General features: G+C 41.0%; 1 protein-coding gene across 4 annotated transcripts in view; it reads right to left on the bottom strand.

Moving 5' to 3' along the window:
• The window catches only part of bmal2 (basic helix-loop-helix ARNT like 2), a 37,437-nt gene extending 14,161 nt beyond the window's left edge, over window positions 1–23,276 (bottom strand). Inside the window, exons 1-5 of one of the 4 annotated variants that reach the window (XM_055933864.1) lie at window positions 22,468–23,276; window positions 4,148–4,271; window positions 3,635–3,688; window positions 3,481–3,522; window positions 36–193 (exon numbers count right to left, since the gene is read on the bottom strand). In XM_055933864.1, the coding sequence (XP_055789839.1) occupies window positions 36–193; window positions 3,481–3,522; window positions 3,635–3,688; window positions 4,148–4,271; window positions 22,468–22,525 (436 nt within the window). In that variant the 5' untranslated portion in view covers window positions 22,526–23,276. Of the gene's footprint in view, window positions 1–35; window positions 194–3,431; window positions 3,689–4,147; window positions 4,272–22,467 lie in introns of those variants that run through there. The other 3 variants (XM_055933866.1, XM_055933865.1, XM_055933867.1) reach the window with 3 other exon arrangements.
• Window positions 23,277–23,650: the final 374 nt, after the last annotated feature.

Genomic DNA, 23,650 nt, shown 5'->3' with positions numbered 1-23,650 from the left:
GGGTGAGCAGGCCAACCAACTGTACAGTAGGCTACCTTTGAGGGATTTGAGGTGCTGCACAGCCATCCTGAGCACGGTGAGTTTGTCCAGCTTGCGGGACATGGGGTTACAGGTGGGAATCATGGCTGACAGCTCGTCGATCAGGTTGTTCATCTTGTCCCGCCGCCGCTTCTCGATCTGGCTGTGAGGTTCCCTGGAGAGAGATGGACACTCAATGACACCAGATGTGGTGAACCCATTTTCTCTCATGACACCTCCCTACTTCTTGGTCTGGCTTCATGGGATTGTGTTCTCAAAATTCAACCTTACAATATCCACTTACATTATTCATACCCCTTGACTTATTCCACGTTGTGTTACAGTCTGAATTGAAATTGGATTAAATATATTTTTTTTCTCTCTCCAATCTACACACAATACCCCATAATGACAAAGTGAAAACATGTTCAGACATTTATCCAAATTTATTGAAAATGAAATGCAGAAATATCGGATTTTACATAAGTATTCACACCCGAGTCAATACCTTACAGCTGCAAGTCTTTCTGGGTAAGTCTAAGATCTATCACACCTGCAATATTCTCCAATTTATTCTTACCAAAATTATTCAATTTCTGTCAAATTGGTTGTTGATCATTGCTAGACAACCATTTTCAGGTTTTGCCATAGATTTTCAAGTAGATTTATGTCAAAACTGTAACTCGGCCACTCAGGAACAGTCACCATCTTCCTAGTAAGCAACTTCTGTGTTTTATGTCATTGTCCTGCTGAAAGGGGAATTAATCTCCCAGTGTCTGATGGAAATCAGACTGAAGCAGGTTTTCCTCTAGGATTGACTGTGTAAGCGCCATTCTGTTTGTTTTTTATCGTGAAAACTCCCCAGTCCTTTACGATTACAAGCATACCCACAACATGATGCTATGCTTGAAAATGTGGAATATGGTACTCAGTAATGTGTTGTATTTGCCTCGAAAATAACGCTTTATATTCAGGACAAAAGGTTAATTGCTTTGCCTCATTATTTGCAGTATTACTTTAGTGCCTTGTTGCAAACAGTGTTCATGTTTTGGAATATATTTATTCTATACAGGCTTCCTTCTTTTCACTCTGTCAATTAAGTTAATATATTGGAGTAACTACAATGGGAAACCCAGATGCGAGCTGCCCAGTGACGCGAGCCTACCAGATGAGCTAAAATGCCTTGTAGGCTCACTTCGAGGCAAGCAACAATGAAGCATGCATGGGAGCACCAGCTGTTCTGGACAACTGTGTGATAACACTCTTGGCAGCCGATGTGAGCAAGACCTTTAAACAGGTCAACATTCACAAAGCCGCATGACCAGACGGATTACCAGGACGCTACTCAAAGCATGCACGGACCAACTGGCAATTGTCTTCACTGACATTTTCAACCTCTCCCTGACCGAGTCAGTAATACCTACATGTTCCAAGCAGACCATCATAGTCCCTGTGCCCAAGGAAGCGAAGGTAACCTGCCTAAATGATTACTGCCCCATTGCACTCACGTCGGTAGTCATGAAGAGCTTTGAAATGCTGGTCATGGCTCACATCAACAGCATCCTCCCAGATACCCTAGACCCACTCCAATTCGCATACCGTCCCAACAGATCCACAGATAAAGCAATCTCTATTGCACTCCACACTGCCTTTTCCCACCTGGACAAAAGGAACACATATGTGAGAATGCTGTTCATTGACTACAGCTCAGCGTTCAACACCATAGTGCCCACGAAGCTCATCACTAAACTCAGGATCCTGGGACTAAACACCTCCCTCTGCAACTGGATCCTGGACATCCTGAAGGGCTGCCCCAAGGTGGTAAGGGTAGTCAACAACATGTCTGTCACGCTGATCCTCAACACTGGGGCCCCTCAGGGGTGTGTACTTTGTCCCCTCCTGTACTCCCTGTTCAACCACGACTGCGTGGCCAAGCACGACTCCAACACCATCATTAGGTTTGCTGACGACACAACAGTGGTAGGCATGATCACTGACAACGATGAGACCGCCTATAGGGAGGAGGTCTGAGACCTGGCAGTGTGGTGCCAGGACAACAACCTCTCCCTCAATGTGAGTAAGACAAAGGAGCTGATTGTAGACTAAAGGAAAAGGTGGGCCGAACAGGCCCCCATTAACATCGACGGGGCTGTAGTTACTTTAGTTTATTTGGTAAATATTTTCTTAACTCTTTCTTGAACTGCACTGTTGGTTAAGGGCTTGTATGTAAGCATTTCATGGTAAGGTCTACACTTGTTTTCGGCGCATGTGACAAATAAAATTTCATTTGAATGTTGATCCGTCCTCAGTTTTCTCCCATCACAGCCATTAAACTGTCTTAAAGTCATTTTTGGCCTCATGGTGAAATCCCTTAATGGTGTCCTTCCTCTCAGATCACTGACTTCGGAAGGAAGCCTGTATCTTTGTAGTGGCTGGGTGTATTGATACACCATCCAAAGTGTAATTTTTTTAATCTACCAAGGCATTGGAAAACCTCCCTGGTCTTTGTGGTTGAATATGTGTTTGAAATTCACTGCTTGACCGAGGGACCTTACAGATAATCATGTGTTGAGTACAGAGATTAGGTAGTCATTCAAAAATCATGTTTAACTCTATTATTGCACACAGAGTGAGTCCATGCAACTTATGTGACTTGTTCAAAAGGTGCACTACGCAGAAATCGCTCCGCCATTTCCGGGTTGCTAAAATTCAAATAGTTCGGCTAATTTGAGTTTGAGACAAAAGAAGCAAGTATAATGTAGAGTCATTGTACAATATTTTCCATACCCAAAAATATTGTATTTTCAGCTCTTAGGAAGCTGGTGTACAAATCCGCAAGTAAAAGAACCAAAACGAAACTCAAGAATGGGAAGCATAGAAATAGCGGACATAGAACAAATATACAGCTTCTTAGACTTTCTTTCAATGAGAATGTCAAATCTATAACTAACATTTCTAATTGAATTTGGTCGCGTCGCCCAAAAAGTTACATACTGCAGCTTTAAGCATAGGGGTTGAATATTTACTGACTCAGCTTTAAGCAAGGGGTTTGCTCACTGACTCAAGACATTTCAGTTTGAAATGTTGAATTAATTAGTAAAAAAAAATTGAAAACATAGTTCCACTTTGACATTATGGGGTATTGTGTGTAGGTCAGTGACAACAAATCTCAATTTAATCAATTTTAAATTCAGGCTGTAACACAACAAGATGTGGAAAAGTCAAGGGGTGAAAATAATTTCTGAAGGCACTGTAAACCTGGGCTGTAGTTCATTCACCAAGTTATTGGATATACTGTATTTCACACACATTTTATTTTCCATCCATAACTGCATGTATTTACTAGCCTATTACATGATAATTACATAGAGTTTATATGTATAAGTTAAATATCCTATTTTATTTAAACTCACATAACACCAAAAAAGTTGCCCGTTTGTGGTCAATGAATAACCCAGATACCTGAAGCATTTGATTTTAGCCTGAGAGTCCTCCCCTTCAGACCTGTAAGAGAGACACAGAGAGTAGATTCAAATCAAACCACATCTAGAGTCTAGTGAATTAATAGTGTGTGTTGAATAGAGCGCTCAGAGCCCTGAGAGTCGTTGAACGGTACCGCTCTTCTTCATCTTTCATATCTGCAACCAGATTGGAGGCCGATTTGATTTCCCTGGGAACAAAGTGCATGCTTATATTTAAACTCAAAACCAATTACATCTGCTGTTTTAAAAAGCCAATTGCACTGCCTAGTTAGCCTGGCCGATACCAAACATAAGTTCTCCTGACTTCAGTCTGGACTCTGGAGATGCTGTTAAGATGTTGTTTGCGTGATGCATCGATAATTAAGGGTGCTGTGATTTTACTGGTTTGACCTCATGTCTCTCACCCAAACACCCACATGCACAGCCACACACACAGCAAATCCAAACAGTGAGAGGTATCAACCCTCCAGGGGGGAAAAAAACAGACGCAAGCAGGCACATAAAGCGCAACCACCACACACTAACTAATTTGTACAATTTTGTACTGTAATTTTATTTACTAAATGAAAATGGTGTCCAATAATCTTGTAAGAGATGGATGTGACAATGGCACAGATATATATTTTTTTTTAATCAGACACACTTACATGTCCATGCTTCCCTTGCGTTTCCGGGGCAATTCCATTCCTGAGGTCATGCCAGTGGCTGAGGTGGGGGTCATCAAGCTGGGCAGAGAGACAGAATGGCTTTGGTTTTCCTCCAACACATCCCCTACAACCAACACACACAGTATCCATTAACAATGGATTAAAGATCTGAGTAAACAATCCTAAGAACAGTAGGTGAACAACTGTGTTGGTCATCCAGGCTAGAAATGGACAGTCCTACATTTTCGATCTAAACTAACCACAAAAAAAGTGAATTTACCAACAGATGTATGGTATATCTTAGTATTAGCAGTATATTTAGGCTTGTTGTAGCCTATTTAAGAGGATGTTTGGCAACGGGCTCTTTAAGACACTCCGACATGGAGGGGAAAAAAACAGCTGTGCCTTTCTTTCGCTAACAATCCCATCTGTCTTTCCTCACTAGCACCGACTTTGCTGATAGTTGTTTTATTGAAGAACGGTTTTACTTACTATAACTGTGATAAGGGAGCTAGGTGAGCCAACCACAAGGTAAATGCACTAACTCCATGTTGCTCAGGGTAAGAGTCTGCTAAATGACAAATGTAAAAGACCGGACCCTAACCTGCTCCTAGCACTGCGCGTGAGTGTGCACGTGTGTCTGGTCATGACTCATGATAGGTCCAGGCCAGGGGACAATAACACAGGATAGGCCCAGCGTAGCTCCTGTCCCTGTCCCCTATCTATTACACAGTGCCTGTTCCACAGACCCAAATAACCCCATTACCAGATCTGATGTTTAATCCTGCTCTCGCCACTGAAGATCTGTAGAGGGATTGCCGGGCTTTGGATAGGGGACGATGTTCAGGCCACACGCACCCCTCCATCTCGTTCATTCACTAACTCACGCTCATCCCGAATCAGTTTCCTGCACTCACATAACCTACTGTCCAGGGCTCACTCACATGAGAACTACACAGGAGGAAGAACATTCAGTTGTAGCAGGGTGAGGGATTCATTGATGCCTTATGAATCTAAAACCCTCTTTTGTAATAATCACTTTGTAGTTATTTGACATTATAATGAAATGCTTATATTTGTATTTGAAGGTATGTTTAAGCTTATACAAAACAGTATCTGTTCCAGGTGTGTAGGTATTACATTTGGAATACTGGAAGAGATGACACCTACACGGTCAAAATAGAGGAATAAATCCAAAATGGAAGCTTGAATGCAAATAATAGATGTTTATTTGGACAACATAATGGCCAAATGTTCAAAATGCATGAATAAAAAGGTCAGAAAGCAAAACACAAACGTTTTGGGAATCAAGCCATCATCCGTGTGAATGGTGAGCACACACACCAGGCTTCTTTTAATTGCATATGTCAAAAGATCAAGTGAGCAAATCTATACATGCAAACAAGTACAATGCATAATTAAACTAAAGAAGCAGACAGAACATTTTTTTTATTTATTTTTTTTTATTTTTATTTTTTACATATACCATGTGAACATTTCCTATGAAAAATGAAGAGGTGGGAACTAAAGGGCTTGAAATACCACAACACTGGCGCTCTACACCCCCATCAAGTTACAACAACAAAGGGTTACTTAAGGCAAAAATGAAAGTAAGGTGGTTGGTCAGGGTGGGTGTATAACACGAACGTCTAGCAACCGGAAGGTTGCGATTTCGAATATTGTCACAGACAACTTTAGCATTTATGCTAATGAGCAACTTTTCAACTACTTACTTTTTATTTTATTTTTTTGCAACTAATGTACATAGCATGTTAGCTAACCCTAACCCTTCCACTAACCTTGAACTTAACTCCTAGCCTAGCTAACTTCAGCCAGCTAGCTAATGTTAGCCACCTATCTGGAATTCGTAACATATAGTACATTTGAAAATGTCATGACATATTGTACGTTTTTCAAATACGTAACATTTAATACTAATTCTAATTCATAACATATCATTCTAAATGGGTAATCTTAGATTTACATACAGAATAAGACAAAATATCTCTGAGACCAGGTTGGGATAGGAATACCAAGGTGCTGTTACCTCAACAAAAAAATACTAATATTGAGCTGTATTGTATGCGCAAAACAAGCATATTTTATACTAATACAATTGCTCAGAGAAAGAAATTGTTTAACAAGTAATAAAAAATAAAGATGGGTCAAAATGATTGGATCCCGGTTTCAATACTCCAGCACCTTCCCCTTGCAAGGATAATGACAATCTAAAATGTTTTATAAGATTGGAGAACACATTGGGAGGGATCTTAGAACATTCCTCTATACAGAATCTTTCCAGATCCTTGATATCCTTCCTGCGCTTATGGACTGCCCTCTTCTACTCAAACCACAGGTTTTCAATGGGGTTCAGGTACAGAGACTGAGATTTTGTGGTCAATTAACCATTTTTGTGGATTTTGATGTGTGCTTGGGGTTCTTGTCTTGCTGGAAGATTCAATTACGGCCCAGTTTTAGCTTCCTGGCAGAAGCAACCAGGTTTTTGGCTAAAATGTCCTGGTACTTGGTAAAGTTCATGATGCCGTTGACCTTAAAGGCATGCATGCTTCCCAGGATATGCATATATTATGACAACATTTTGTGATGTCTTTGAGGGTGAGGGATTTTTGGCTTTTGGACTTCGTTGAGGTTTTTTGGGCTGTTCGGGCACACATTTCTTTCTGGAGGCAAGCTGAAGTTCGGAGCAGAAGTCTATGCCCCTTTGTCGATGATTGGTCAACAGTAGGGATTCTTCAATAAAGTCTTTGTTGTCATTCAATGAGAAATGACTCGTTTTCATGCACAGTTTTTAATTTAAAAATACTGCACCAAACATCTTAGAGGTAAAATTGTGTGACTAAGAGCTCTTCGGCAAAACATTAAATTGATGACAGAATTAATCTAGATAACTCAAGAAATCTAACTACTTTGAGGAAGTGTATACTGGCTACAGCGTCTCAAAATAGACAAAATGTACTACTGCCGCTTTTTTCTCGTTTTTTGGCTAGCTGCCAGCCAAACTGAAGCATGCTCATCTTTATCAAGGGATGCACTAATTCCAGGCCCCACTGTATTCACTGTATCCATATTTTTCCATAAAGAGTTTAATTTAAAAGGGAAACTGAACACAAAAAAACTACTTCTGTTAGAAAACAATCTATGTGGCATCGATATTAGTCAGAAAAATTGATTCCATTGACAAAAAAGTAGGATAATTCTGGTCATAAAGTCATCATATTCCAAAACAGAGTTGAGAGACAATCATACCCACTAACATGGGATTGTAATGCTTGGGGAGAATTGTTAAACAGCTGCGGTGATTGCAGGTACAGCAAACTACCACAAAAATATTGCGATATTGTCAAAAATATTATCCTGATATGTAACTGTATTGATTGCCGCCGCAACCCCCCCCCCCACAAAATAAGTCAAAAATCTGGTTGCCTCCACCAGGAGTGGTCAGAAATGGTCTAAGATCACTCCCAATGTGTCCTCAAATCTCATAAAACATTTTAGAAGTAGGGTCAATGTCATTATCCTCCTAAGGGGAGGGATGAGATTCGAACTTGCAACCTTTGGGTTGCCTTAATTAACCATACCGAACGTAACATTTCATACTAATTTCAGTGTCCCGGATTTAGTCTATGAGACCAGGCTGTTATTTTATGTGGCCCAACTGCTGCATGTGTGCCCTTGTGGGGCAGACCCTGCTAGTAGAAATGTCACAATATGCCCTTATATGGAGCTTGATGTCACAGATTAAAGTTTTTTGAATTTGGCATATCACAGGTGAAGTTATTTACGCAAAGTGGAAAAAGAGATGGCAGCAAGAGCAAGCTGGTGTTTGGTCCCGGCTGTATATTATACAGGAAATCAAGGGGAAAAGGCTGTGGTCCCGCTACTTCTATGGCTTTGGTGGCAGCGGCCATCTGAAGTTCAATTAGCCTAAATTCTTCGTCCGAATACTCAGGCTCAAATAAATACTTATATGGAACATTGTCTTCACTTCTCCGCTGAACAAAACCTGCATCTGTGAATAAAGGCATAACGTGCAGTCTATGTGGCAGCGATACCCCCTATGAGCGCACATGCGCAGTTGTTACCCAGATGGCAGTCGGCTACATAAAATAATCACAAATGTTTTAGGTGGAAAAGTACACAATTCCTGAATCAAAACGGTTAGTACTTTTGACAAAAATAGCTAATTTGGCCATACACTTTCAATACAACAACTAATTTTTCCACACTTTGCAGATTTCTGAATCACGAATTTACTGGCAAGAGAGTAGAGTGAGGCCTGCTTCCAGCAATGTCACGAGTTATGTGACTCATTTTTGCTGTCTTTTCAGTACAGCACTACATTGAGAGAACAAGGGGGAGTGAGCAAACTCCACTGAACTAGTTTCAATGTATGGAATCACTTGGAAGTTTCTGGATTTTGGGCCAGTAACCGAAAGGTCGCTGGTTCGAATCCATGAGCAGACTAGGTGAAAAATCTGTCGATGTGCCCTTGAGAACGACACGTAACCCTAACAGCTCCTGTAAGTCACTCTGGATAAGAGCATCTGCTAAATTACTAAAATGTAAAAAAAGGTAATTTAACACCTAGTGATGGCAGACAGGCCAGAATGTCTTACCACCAAAACCGTCTGAAAGCTACTCTTCCAAATAAGGCAGCAGCTACTCTTCCTGGGGTCTGGCAAAATGAAAAATATTACATCTCATAACAGATTACACAACACACTAAGAGTGTGCCCTCAGGCCCCTACTCCACAACCACATATCTACAACACAAAATCCGTATGTGTGTTTGTGTTGCTTCAGTCCCTTCTGTTCAATAAGGTGCATTTTTAACAGATTTTTAAAATCTGATTCTACTGCTTGCATCAGTCACCTAATGGGGAATAGAGTTCCATGTAGTCATGGCTCTATGTAGTACAGTGCGCCTTCCATAGTCTGTTCTGCACTTGGGGACTGTGAAGAGACATCTGGTGGCATGTCTTGTGGGGTATGCATGGGTGTTTAAGCTATGTGCTAGTCATTTAAAACAGAGAGCTCAGTGAAATCAACATGTCAATACCTCTCACAAATTCAAGTAGTGATGAAATCAAATCTCTCCTACACTGAGCCAGGAGAGATTGACATGCATATTATGAATGTTAGCTCTCTGTGTACATCCAGCCGAGGGCCAGCCGTGCTGGCCCTTGAATGTACCTCTTTGTGGCACCTGCACACATGACTGAACAGTAGTCCAACTGGGGCCTGTAGGACCTGCCTTGTTGATAGTGCTGTTAAGGTAGAGCAGCGCTTTATTATGGACAGACTTCTCCCAATTTTAGCTACTGTTGTATCAATATGTTTTGACCATGAAAGTTTACAATCCAGGGTTACTCCAAGCAGTTTAGTCACCTTAATTTGCTCAAGTTTTTTTTTTTTTTACAAGATTTAGTTGAGGTTTAGGGCTTAGTGAATGGTTTGTCCCAAATACAATGCTTTTAGCTTTAGAAATACTTAGGACAAATTATTCCTTGCCACCTATTCTAAAACGAACTGCAAATCCTTGTTACGTGTTGCAGTCATTTCTGTCACTGTAGTAGCTGACGTGTATAGTGTTGAGTCATCCGCATACATAGCCATACTGGCTTTACTCAAGGCCAGTGGCATGTGGTTAGTAAAGATTGAAAAAAGGGGCCTAGACAGCTGCCCTGGGGAATTCCTGATTCTACCTGGATTATGTTGGAGTGCCTTCCATTAAAGAACACACAGTGTTCTGTTAGACAGGTAACTCTTTATCCACAATAAAGCAGGGGATGTAAAGCCATAACACACGTTTTCCAGCATTCGACTATGATCTATAATGTAAAAAGCCGCACTATAGTCTAACAAAACAGCCCCCCAAATCATAATTATCTCTCATCCAATCAGCCATTTGTGTAAGTGCTGTGCTTGTTGAATGTCTTTACATAGGCTGCGTGATCAAGGAAGACACCACAACCCTAAAATCCTTGGCATGCAAAGAATTGCCGCATTGGAACTCTGAGTGAACCATTATGTCACAAAAAAAATTGTGTAGTAGATACTAGAGGTCGACCGATTAATCGGAATGGCCAATTAATTAGGGCCGATTTCAAGTTTTCATAACAATCGGAAATCGGTATATATATATATTTTTTTACACCTTTATTTAACTAAGCAAGTCAGTTAAGAACACGTTATTATTTTCAATGACAGCCTAGGAACGGTGGGTTAACTGCCTTGTTCAGGGGCAAAACGACAGATTTTTACCTTGTCAGCTCAGGGATTCAATCTTGCAACCTTACGGTTAACTAGTCTAACGCTCTAACCATTGCACTCCACGAGGAGCCTTCCTGTTACGCGAATGCAGTAAGAAGCCAAGGTAAGTTGCTAGCTAGCATTAAACCTATCTTATAAAAAACAATCAATCAATCATAATCACTCGTTAACTACACACGGTTGATGATATTACTAGTTTATCTAGCGTGTCCTGCGTTGCATATAATCGATGCGGTGCGCATTCGCGGAAAAAGGACTGTCGTTGCTCCAACGTGTACCTAACCATAAACAGCAATGCCTTTCTTAAAATCAATACACAGAAGTATATATTTTTAAACCTCCATATTTAGCTAAAAGAAATTCAGGTTAGCAGGCAATATTAACCAGGTGAAATTGTGTCACTTCTCTTGCGTTCATTGCACGCAGAGTCAGGGTATATGCGATAATAATAAACGTTTTCTTTTCGAGATGATAGTTTCTGGATTAGACCATATTAATGACTAAAGGCTCGTATTTCTGTGCGTTATTATGTTATAATTAAGTCTATGATTTGATATTTGATAGAGCGGTCTGACTGAGCGATGGTAGGCAGCAGCAAGCTCGTAAGCATTGCGCTGTTTATGACTTCAAGCCTATCAACTCCCGAGATTAGGCTGGTGTAACCGATGTGAAATGGCTAGCTAGTTAGCGGGGTGCGCGCTAATAGCTTTTCAAACGTCACTCGCTCTGAGACTTGGAGTAGTTGTTCCCCTTGCTCTGCATGGGTAACGCTGCTTCGAGGGTGGCTGCTGTCGATGTGTTCCTCATTCGAGCCCAGGTAGGAACGAGGAGAGGGACGGAAGCTATACTGTTACACTGGCAATACTAAAGTGCCTATAAGAACATCCAATAGTCAAAGGTATATGAAATACAAATCGTATAGGAGAGAAGTAGTCCTATAATTCCTATAATAACTACAACCTAAAACTTCTTACCTGGGAATATTGAAGACTCATGTTAAAAGGAACCACCAGCTTTCACATTCTGAGCAAGGAACTTAAACGTTAGCTTTTTTACATGGCACATATTGCACTTTTACTTTCTTCTCCAACACTTTGTTGTTGCATTATTTAAACCAAATTGAACATGTTTCATTATTTATTTGAGGCTAAATTGATTTTATTGATATTTTAAGTTCAAATAAGTGTTCATTCAGTATTGTTGTAATTGTCATTATTACAAATTAAAAAAAAAAAAACATATATATATAGGCCGATTAATCGGTATCGGCTTTTTTGGGTCCTCCAATAATCGGTTTGGTCCTCCAATAAATCGGAAAAATCATATTCGGTCGACCTCTAGTAGATACAGCTCCTGCAGTCCTGGAACCGTTCATTAACTTCTCCAGACAAAGAGGGCTACATTGTAAAATTCATCTTGGACTAACTTTGTTAGCTAGCAGCTTAGCAGCTCTGTCAAGCAGACCTCAACCTGTCAGTTAAGCGGGAATCCCGGACATGAAATTACGGTCTTAGCTGTTAAAAGTTACCGGCGTCTCGGAATCCATGCATAAAACATTTTGGTATTTATATTTAACGAAGATTGGTTGTTTTAATCAAAAATAATTACCAGAGTGCACAGCTGAGCACTATGCTGGAAACACAATGACGTCTGCGTACTCTGATAAGACGAGGCTGAAATACACACACATAACCAGTCAAAAGTTCAGACACACCTACTCAGTCAAGGGTTTTTCTTTATTTTTACTATTTTCTACATTGTAGAATAATAGTGAAGACATCAAAACTATGAAATAACACATATGGAATCAGGAAGTAACCCAAAAAAAGACTAAAACAAATGAAAATATATTTTATATTTGAGAATCTTCAAAGTAGCCTTGATGACAGCTTTGCACACTCTTGGCATTCTCTCAACCAGCTACACAAGGTAGTCACCTGGAATGCATTTCAATTAACAGGTGTGGCTTGATAAAAGTTCATTTGTGGATTTTTTCCCCCATCTTAATGCGTTTGAGCCAATCATTTGTGTTGTGACAAGGTAGGGGTAGTATATTTTGGTAAAAGACCAAGTCTATAATATGGCAAGAACAGCTCAAATAAGCAAAGAGAAACGACAGTCCATCATTACTTTAAGACATGAAGGTCACTCAATGCAAAAAATGTCAAGAACTTTGACAGTTTCTTCAAGAGCAGTCGCAAAAACCATCAAGCGCTATGATGACACTGTCTCATGAGGATCCAGAGTTCTCTGCTGCAGAGGATAAGTTCATTAGCGTTATCTGCACCTCAGACTGCAGCCCAAATAAATGCTTCAGAGTTCAAGTAAGACACATCTCAACATCAACTGTTCAGAGGAGATTGTGTGAATTAGACCTTCATGGTCGATTTGCTACAAAGAAACCACTACTAAAAGGACATCAATAAGAAAGAGAGACTTGCTTCAGCCAAGAAACACAAGCAATGGACATTAGACCGGTGGAAATCTGTCCTTTGGTCTGACGAGTCCAAATTTGAGATTTTCTGTTCCAACCAAGTGTCTTTGTGAGTTGCAGAGTAGGTGAATGGATGATCTCTGCATGTGTGGTTCCCACCGTGAAGCATGGAGGAGGTGTGATGGTGTGGGGATGCTTAACCAGCATGGCTTTCACAGCATCCTGCAGCGATACGCAACCCTTTTGGTTTGCGCTTAGTGGGGCTATCATTTGTTTTTCAACAGGACAATGACCCAACACCTCCAGGCTATGTAAGGGCTATTTGACCAAGAAGGAGAGTGATGGAGTGCTGCATCAGATGACCTGGCCTCCACAATCAACCCGACCTCAACCCAATTGAGATTGTTTGGGATGAGTTAGACCGAAGAGTGAAGGAAAAGCAGCAAACAAGTGCTCAGCATAACTCCTTCAAGACTGTTGGAAAAGCATTCCGCATGAAGCTGGTTGAGAAAATGCCAAGAGTGTGCCAAGCTGTCATCAAGGCAAAGGGTGGCTACTTTGAAGAATCTAAAATATATTTTGATTTGTTTAACACTTTTGGTTACTATATGATTCCACATGTTATTTCATAGTTGTGATGTCTTCACTATTATTATACAATGTAGAAAATAGTACAAATAAAGAAAAAGCCTTGAATGAGTAGATGTGTCCAATCTTTCGACTGGTACTGTGAAACAGGATAATCAATTTGACCTCACTGGGACTTAAACGCAAGGCATTACTCCCACGTTACAGAACATTTAACCTTTCCACTGCTTTTCTGTATTTAATTATTAGCCAGGTTCCTAAGCAGCTAAAACACGTATATCCACTAAAACAGGGGTCAAAAACAGCACCCAAATGGATTAGGTGTAGTAACCATCTACATACAGGTAAAATGTGTTAATGTGAAAACAGTGTAGGCCTACAAGGGTGGTCTAATTAAGCAATAAGGCTTGAGGAGGTGTGGTATATGGCCAATATACCACAGCTAAGGGCTGTTCATAAGCACGACCCAACGTGGAGTGCCTGGACACAGCCCTTAGCCGTTGTATATTTGCCATATATCACAAACCCAAGGTGTCTTATTGCTATTATAAACTGGTTACCAACATAATTAGAGCAGTAAAAATAAAAGTTTTGTAATATGCGTGGTTGTACGGTCTAATATAGCACGGCTGTCAGCCAAATCAGCATTCAGAGCTCGAACCACCCAGTTTACAATGACATATCGATTGCAAGTCAATCGATATTTTGCTATTCGTCTCACAACAAGTCTTGCACTGCAATATAGACAGTTGCCATGGGGAATCGTCCTTGCTATATGCTTCAGGAGCAATAAATGTGTTTGACACACATGAAAACCTGAATAGAGTGTCTTGACCTGGGTCTTGATAGACATGGGTATAGATCAGGGTATAGATCATGATAGACATGGCTATAGATCATGGGGATCACTAATCAATACTAATCACTGATCGATAAATTACTTTTTGTTACTTTAGAAGCATCAAAACTAGAATATGCCTTAAACAAATGAGTAATAATATTAGATTTTTATATGACGACGTCATTGGCTGAGGTCAGTTGGAGGCACGCTGGGGCGTGTTCATTAGGACACACTGTAGGAAAATGACCCTGACCGCCCCCTCAGTTTCCATCTGTGGGCATCAGTGTGACCAGCAAGAGCGTATGAAAACGATACCATAGCTTTCATGGATAGCCAGAGACAAAGAATTGCAAAACACCCCAATTCCCTTGACTTACTTGTATTAAAGGTTAATCGTCACGTAACCAAAAGCTTTTTTAGCCACAGTTATTCACAGGACCAAGATCTTAGATAGTCTGTGTTTATACCCACAGTTGTATTCCTTGTCATTATGCATTTGTAACAGTATAACTTTAGTACGTCCCCTCGCCCCGACCTCGGGCGCGAACCAGGGACCCTCTGCACACATCAACAACAGCCACCCACGAAGCGTCATTACCCATCGCTCCACAAAAGCCTACTACTAATAGCTCTTGCAGAGCAAGGGGCAACACTACTAATAGCTTTCAGAGCAAGTGACGTAACTGATTGAAACGCTACTAGACGTACCCGCTAACTAGCTAGCCATTTCACATCCGTTACACTTTTGAAAGGCTATTAAAACAATACCTTCCCTTACCGGCTGACCAGCTATTGACAGAGGGTAGTTTTAACCCTGTCTAAAGAACACAGGCTCTGTTTTAACAAACCTAACATAATGGTAAATCCAAGCGCTGGCACTCTAGGTGCGGGGGTGTCAGAAATATTATTGCTATTTTCACAGCCGGTATTATAAGGGAAATAGCTGGCGGTGGCGCTAAAGGGATGGGTTTGATTACTAAACAAGTTGTAGATGTGATGAGGGCTTGGCAACTCACTGACCAATCAACTCGTCCCATGGCTTAACACTGCATGCGTATGTCTCAAGTTCTCTAGGTTATTGACAGTCTTTGCATTGTCATCAACCAATTCGGCTGGGGGCACAGAATATTTTCCTCCTGGTCCATTGTGGATTGATACTCCAGTTTATTAAATAGCATAGGTTACAGTAACAACTAACAGCAGAAGAAAAAAAAAACATTTCAGTTTGCGCAATAGCCTATGTTTGGAGTGTTGGCAGTCAACGTTGTAATAGGCTTCAACGAGCCTGGCCTATCCTACGTCTCAACGCATCTCACTTCTAAAATCAGTTTGGAAGAGCGCATCTTTGGGAACCGGATGAGAGGCACTCTTTGGAGATGGACACATGAACAAGCTAAAATGAAGTATGGAGGTAGGAATAGGTGTATATGTTATAGAATTAAATATATTTTCAATTCAAGGCACTGACGAATTAACATACTTTATACAAAATACTAGGCTCCTGTCAATTGTTGCCAATGTGTGAGGCAGATTCTCAACAACAAAAAATCTGCAGTTGATATGGCATTATATTTGTAAATCAGACAAGCGGCTCTCTATGAAAATGGGGATGACAGCCTACTTGAACAATCAAAATTAAGTATGCAGGTATGTGAATTGTGCATAAAGCATGAGAGCGCAAAAACTCAAATATATATATCACACACACACATATAAAAGTATGTTGACACCTCTTCAAATTAGTAGATTTGTCCATTTCTGCAAAACCGGTTGCTGACAAGTGTACAAAGTTGAGCACACAGCCATGCAATCTCCATAGACAAACATTAGCAGTAGAATGGCCTTACTGAAGAGCTCAGTGACTTTCAACGTGGCACTGTCATAGGATGCCACCTTTCCAACACGTCATTGCTAGACTTTCCCTGGTCAACTTTAAGTGCTGTTATTGTGAAGTGGAAAAGTTTAGGAGCAAAAACAGGACCACCAAGTTCTAAAGCACGTAAAAATCGTCTGTCATCGGTTGCAACACTCACTACAGAGTTTCAAACTGCCTCTGGAAGCAACCTCAGCAACATAACTGTTCATCGAGAGCTTCACGAAACGGGTTTCCTTTGCCGAGCAGCCGGACATAAGCCAAAGATCACCATACGCAATGCAAAGTGTCAGTTGGAGTGGTGTAAAGCTAACCACCATTGGACTCTGGAGTAGTGGAAATGCGTTCTCTGGAGTGATGAATTTCGCTTCACCATCTGGCAGTCCAACGGACAAATCTGGGATTGGCGGACGCCAGGAGAACGCTACCTGCCCAAATGTATAGTGCCAACTGTAAAGTTTGGTGGAGGAGGAATAATGGTCTGGGGCTGTTTTTCATGGTTTAGGCCCCTTAGTTCCAGTGAAGGGTAATCTTAACGCTACAGCATACAATGACATTTTCGACAATTCTGTGCTTCCAACTTTCTGGCAACAGTGTGGGGAAGGCCCTTTCCTGTTTCAGCATGACAATGCCCCCGTGCATAAAGCGAGGTCCATACAGAAATTGTTTGTCGAGATCGGGGTGGAAGAACTTGACTGGCCTGCACAGAGCCCTGACCTCAACCCCATCGAACACCTTTGGGATGAATTGGAATGGCAACTGCGAGCCAGGCCTAATCGCCCAACATCAGTGGCCGACCTCACTAATGCGCATAGCTGAATGGAAGCAAGTCCCTGCAGCAATGTTCCAACATCTAGTGGAAAGCCTTCCCAGAAGAGTGAAGGCTATTATAGCAGCAAAGGGGTATCAACTCCATATTAATGCCCGTGATTTTGGAATGAGATGTTCGACGAGCAGGTGTCCATACACTACATGACCAAAAGTATTTCAAAGCACTCAGACCATTTAAAACCCCTTTATTCATAGGCTACTTGCCTATAATTGGCCAGGATAAAAAGACAACTATGCAATACTGCTAAATCAACCTTGATTAAGGGGAGGGTAGGCTATGCATGATTTTTAATAAAATTAAACTAAATGGGGGAGGAACCAGTCATTTTTTTAAACGTTTATATATACACGAGAATCCCCGGCACAAAAGGCGCATCTCTCCTTCCATGGGCACTGGGAGTTATTGCTGGATAGGCTGTGCTTCCTCTTCTTCTGTGGATTTTATTAGCCGGTTAGCAACCAACTTTAAGGTGCATTACCGCCACCAACTAGACTGAGGACCAGAGACAGTGAATGTCTAAATCCTACCCAATATTCTCATCTCTCGAAGGAAACAAAATACATACCTAAATACTACATCCCATGAAAAATTCCCCAACAGTTCATTTACGCTTGGCTCTTCCACTTTCAATGTACTATTTAGCCTTGTGTGTCCCAGTCTCAGCCTTGGGACTACACTTTCCTCCCTTCTCCCTCAGCCTGAGGACCTCCCTGCCCCCACCTTTTCCTGGATCTTATTCTGGTGTCTTCCACAACTCTTACCACTTATTTTTAACCACTGTTCTTATTAATCCCTTGGCTTCTGCTTTACTGATTGACAATTCCATTTCAACATTTGAATGTTTAAGAGCCTGCTTGGCAATAATATCCACTTCCTCATACCCCTCTACTCCCACGTGAGCTGGTACCCAGAGGAACATCAAATACCCCCATCTCCTGTTCACCCTATACAAACACTGCAAAACCTCATACAGTACATCCTGTCTGCTCTGAGACATGAATTTAAGCTCATCAGTGCTGCACAGGAGTCCGGGAAGATGACTACCCTGTTTGGCCTCACCTCCTCCACCCACTCCACAGCCAAGAGTATTGCCAACAGCTCCATTGTGAAAACAATGATCCGTTGCTCTTTTCGTCATTGCCAACATAAACTCATGAACATATAATGCTGCTCCTATAACCCCTGTTTTATGTTTTTTTGATCCATCTGTGAATATATTCAAGAATTTCCCTCCCAACTCTCTCACCATGCAATTGCCAAACCACCCAAAGCATGTATTCAGATTTTGTTAATGTTCCCAGCACTTTTTTGTAGGCTGTGTAACCTTACATCCTTGTAGATTTGCCGATATGTCATGGCTAGCTGTTGTCTTCTTAACTTAAACGGCATCTCTCCCAACTCTACCTGCATCGCTGCCACCGGGGAGGTCCTGAGTGATCCACAACATATTCTTAGGGCTTGGGCCTGGATAACATCTAGCTTTCTTAAAGATTTCTGAGCGGCTGATCCATATGCTATACTTCCATAATCCATGGATGACCTTAACAGCGCTATATATAATTTTTAATTACATTCTATCTGACCCCCACTCCATTCCAGAGAAGCAACGCATCACATTCAATATTTTATTTCCTTTGACAACTACTCTGTTAATATACTCTGCCCATATCATTTGAGCGTCAAACCAGACCCCCAGGAACCTAAACCCTCCCAATATCTCCAGATTCCTTCCATACAACTTCAAGTATATTTCCTCCACAACCTTCCTTCTAGAAAAAAACGGAAAACTTGAAGGCCAACCTGAGGGACCACTGCTCAACTTCCCTAATTCCTTCTTGAACTCGTCTGGCTGTATGAGTAATATTTCTCCCTCTCTTCCACAGTGCTCCATCATCCGCAAACAATGACCTCCCAATATCAGGTCTGACTTGAGAGAATATATTGTCAACTATAAAGGGAGAACAACAAAGGACTAATGACACTTTCCTGAGGGTTACCATTATCCACCTCAAAGCTTTCTGACAGAGCTCCCCACCCTCACTTGTATTGATTGCCTGAAAAGAAAATCCTTTATCCAGTTAAAAACCCTTCCTCCAACCCCCATGTTATCCAGCTTGATAAGTAGGTCTTCCTTCCACATCATATCATAAGCCTTCTCTACATCAAAGAAAACAGCTACCACCACCTCCTTATTTGCTTGTTTCTTCCGTATGACTGACTCAAGGCACAGTACAGGATACATCGTTCCCCTGCCTTTCCTGAACCCACTTTGATCTGGTGACATTAGTCCTCTACAGAAAGTAAGTCAGCCTTTCCGTTATCATAACTTTACATATGTGAAATGTCAACACTATCAGCCTATTGCTTGAAAGAGTAGTAGGGTCTTTCCCAGGTTTCAGTATTGGCACCACTACTGCCTGCTTCCAAATTCCAGGCAGCTTCCCTTCCTGCCACACCTTATTGTAAAGGCCCAATACTTTCTGCATTGTTTTGTCACTGAGATGAGCTATCATGATGTAACACATATCATCCTTCCCAGGAGATGTTAACCCAACTTTAGCTAATGCTCTCTTCATCTCAGCCAACGTAAAAGGGCCATTCATTGTACCCCCACCATCTCGCTCTGATCCAGAACCCTGGATGTTCTCCTCTTACCCTCTCTCTCTCCCACGCTGCCCCTCTTCTGTCAGATTATTTGAGCTGTGCACCTTCAAATGCCTGGGCTAACATCTGACTTCTCCATATCGCTCACTGCAACAAACTCCTAATTTTTCAGCACAGGGAGCTCCCAATATCTTCTGATCCCACTCATCCTCTTAATCATCCCCTATACCTCTCCCACAGGAGTGGTCCTGCCTATGTTTCCACAGAACCAGGCACCAATACTCCCTCTTAGCTGTCCTAACAATCCTCCTTACTACTGCTTGTGCTTGTTTATACTGAATCAGGTGCTGGTAATTATGGGACCTTTTCAACATTCTGAAAGCACTGTTCCTACACTTCACTGCTTCTCTACACTCTTCACTCCACCAGGGTACTGCATTACTCTCTCTCCCCTGTACCCATAGGAATCACCTGCATTGCGGCCCCTACTATTGTATGCTTCTGCTCTCAAAATCCATGCCATTATCAACTACATTACCGTTGAGACGTTTTTATATAACGCCACATTAGATCGGCATGCAATTGTCACTTTTGCCCTTGCTTTTAAGGACACACCTCAAATATTGTCACCCCTCCCACCTCAGCAGAAGTGAGCTGATGTTAGATAGGTAAATTGGCGAACCTTGCATTAGGGATGGAAAATGCTAAAGTGACAGTTTTTAGATGACAACATTTCAAACTAACTTGCGCTTGACACTTGCCCTAGGTCTCAAGGACTGTGTGTGTGTCTATAGCTGTTTGATAAAGCACATGCAGTGTGTGCAAGCATCCATTATGGTTCTGAGCCATTGTATGGAGGCAAAATGGCTCCATGTGACTTGATATGATGTAGGCTACTCTGATAGGCAAGGCGGCAGATATCTCTAAGTCTAACATATTCACCACACAACTTTGTCAACAAAACTACAGTTTAAGAGGATATGAATGTTGAAAATTGTAGCCTAAACAATGTTGTAGTTCTGTAAATTAGTGCACGAGACTTATTGAGACTAGCTTGAGGGGAGAGAGAGCACAACATAATCAGGCCTAGAAGAGTTGCTGTTTGACCTATATAGGCCTATTGCATAACTGTCACACCTCAGCACTCAGCCTGCCCATAACACACAGACAAGGAACATCTTTATGAAATGATCGAACAGTGAATTTTTTCTAATATACAGATGATGAAAAACCATACAGTGTCAAAACAATTCAAATACAGGCCATGCTATCATTATTTTCTCTAGTCCTTAAAAACTGTATTTTGTTTTGGTGATTTCAAATCAAATCATATTGGTCACATACACGTGTTTAGCAGATGTTATTGCGGGTGTAGCGAAATGCTTGTGCTTATAGTTCCGATAGTGCAGCAATATCTAACAAGTAATACCTAAAAATTTCTCAACAAATACCTAATACACACAGATTTAAGTCAAGGAATGGAATTAAGAATAATAAATATATGGATGAGCAATGTCAGAGCGGCATAGACTAAGATACAGTAGAATAGTATAGAATACAGTATATACATATGATATGAGTAATGCAAGATATGTAAACATTATTAAAGTGGCATTATTAAAAGTGACTAATGTTCCATTTATTAAAGTGGCCAATGATTTCAAGTCTGTATGTAGGCAGCAGCCTCTGTGCTATTGATGGCTATTTAACAGTCTGATGGCCTTGAGATAGAAGCTGTTTTTCAGTCTGTGTGTGTATATTCACAGCTATTAGGGGCTTAAACGTGGAAAACTTTGCCTCATATTTATGTTTAGGCCTAATTTAATAATATATTCCCTAAATACATGTTTAAAAAAAGTATTATCAACAAATAGCCTATAGTATAGGGCAATGTAGGCCACTAGTGAGTGCACTATGGTTGCACAACCACTAGGCTCTCTCTTTACCACAGTCATCAGGCATACAATAACGATTTAAAAAGTTATTTTTCTGCAATATAAATGTTACACTCGTTATTGGACTGTTTGTTAAAGGTAACTGAAACGAAGTAGGCCATCTTCAATTAACACTTCAATAATGGCAGTGACATAATCACACAATTTACTGCAAGTAACAAACACAAAATGCAACCCAAAACTGTTGTATTTTCTACATTTGTAGCAATCAAAGGCAAAAAGTAGCCATACCATTTTGGCTACGGCCATGGCCTAAATATCAGGCTATTGTTTTTGGTATAGCCTTTCGTTGCAAAGATTAATAACATAGGCCTATATGTGGGCCCATCAAATTAAAAGTATAACTTTTAGCTTATCAACCACTTGCATATCTTCCTACTTGCTGCAGCGTATCTTTAGAAAAATTACCCCAAATCATAAGCCTACATCATTTGTTATCGCTTAGTCTGAATTGTAGCAGATTTCGAACCTAACGTTGACAATAGAGGCCTGTAGGCTACTATGGAATAACATAGCATAACATAGCCCGACCCACGGTAGACTATAGCGCACTATGCTAAGCTATTCAAGGAAACATGTACTATTAGACGTGTGTTCTTGCTACAGTTGCCGACAGTATTCATAAACCTCGACGGCGATACATAGTAGCTACCTAGCTACCTAATTCGCCTACATTGTCAACAGGAATACCGTAGTGTAAGATTGCTCGACTGATCTACTGACCTAGTTTTGGATAGGGCGCAGAGGAGCTTTGGCCAATCATTGAGACGTTTGCATAGTTCCCCATACCCCTCTGCGGCCACTTTAGAACGGGCATTCACTTGCGAGTCGACACAAGCCGAAAAAATAACACCAGTAGAAGCTAACAGATATAGTGGGTGTCCTATAATGTAATTTACCTGTCTGTTCCCCTGTCGCTCTGTCACCGCCGCCAGCCGCTGCATTCCTTGCCGACATGGCTGGAGCCGGTACGCCGGGGCCCAAGACTCCAATGCATGTGGATAAGGCGGTAGTATTGGATAGGGAGGAGGGGGGCAGACTGTGTTGTATAATTGACTGATTTATTCTTCCAAGGGTGGAGCGATCGGGGACACAAAAACGCGAAAGGAAAGTACACGGTGTAATCGGGACACAACGTAACCTACAAATCCGTGAACATGCGGAAGTGGAGACACAGCGTCCATCCACCGTCTGGCCAAAGATGGTTTAGTATGGTAGGCATCACTGCACTCAAATCACCCATTAAAAAAGCACGGCTCTTCACCGATTTTCTTGCTAAACCGGGGTGAGAGAGGGCATAGAGAGAGATAGTAATGGCGCCTTTTTATAGGCGATAACTCTGCCATGGTTCGTTGGACCAAGTCTATGAGACAAATTAATGGCGTTTTGTAGTTTTTTGGGGAATAATCACCGAAACTAATGATTGTGGTAAACACAGGCTTAGGCGATACGTTTTGTTCTTTGACAATCTTTATGAGCCAATGTCGCTTTTTGTGAAATTTGAAGAATGTATGTAATAATACAAATCACATAAAGGCTTCATAAAGGTCATGTTAACTGACGGTATGTCATAGAACAAAACGTATATACTATCCTAAACCTGTGTTTACCTCAGACCTTATTTTCGGCGTTTATTCCAAAACCCTATTATTTCCGCATTCATTTTTTCCAAAGGGATGGCTGAACGAACCATAGGCGAGCTCTATAGTGAATATTACGAAATTAAGGTCACGTGATCATGAGCTAAATTTCAAAATAAAAGTTTCCCAGATTTTTAAAAACTTAATTCACAGGAAATGTTTCTGATTTAAAATCACAAAATCATAGTTTAAAGTGACCTAAGCATACACTTATTGAAGGAAAAAAATGACATTATTGAAATAAATAAACAAAGATTGCCCTTCATTGGTTCCTGCCTTCTGAGGAGCTTTTCTTAGCCACTGTGCTTCTGCATATACATTGCCTGCTCTTTTGTTTTTTGGCTGAGTATCTGTAAACCACTGTAAAGAGCTTTATAAAATAAATGTGATTGATTGATTAGTCTACACATGTTTGCTTCTGTACCATTTAAACTAAAGAAGG

Source organism: Salvelinus fontinalis, chromosome 9 (genome assembly GCF_029448725.1).
Source record: "Salvelinus fontinalis isolate EN_2023a chromosome 9, ASM2944872v1, whole genome shotgun sequence".
In the NCBI taxonomy this organism is placed as follows: Eukaryota; Metazoa; Chordata; class Actinopteri; order Salmoniformes; family Salmonidae; genus Salvelinus; species Salvelinus fontinalis.
This window is presented reverse-complemented; position numbering and strand designations above follow the sequence as displayed.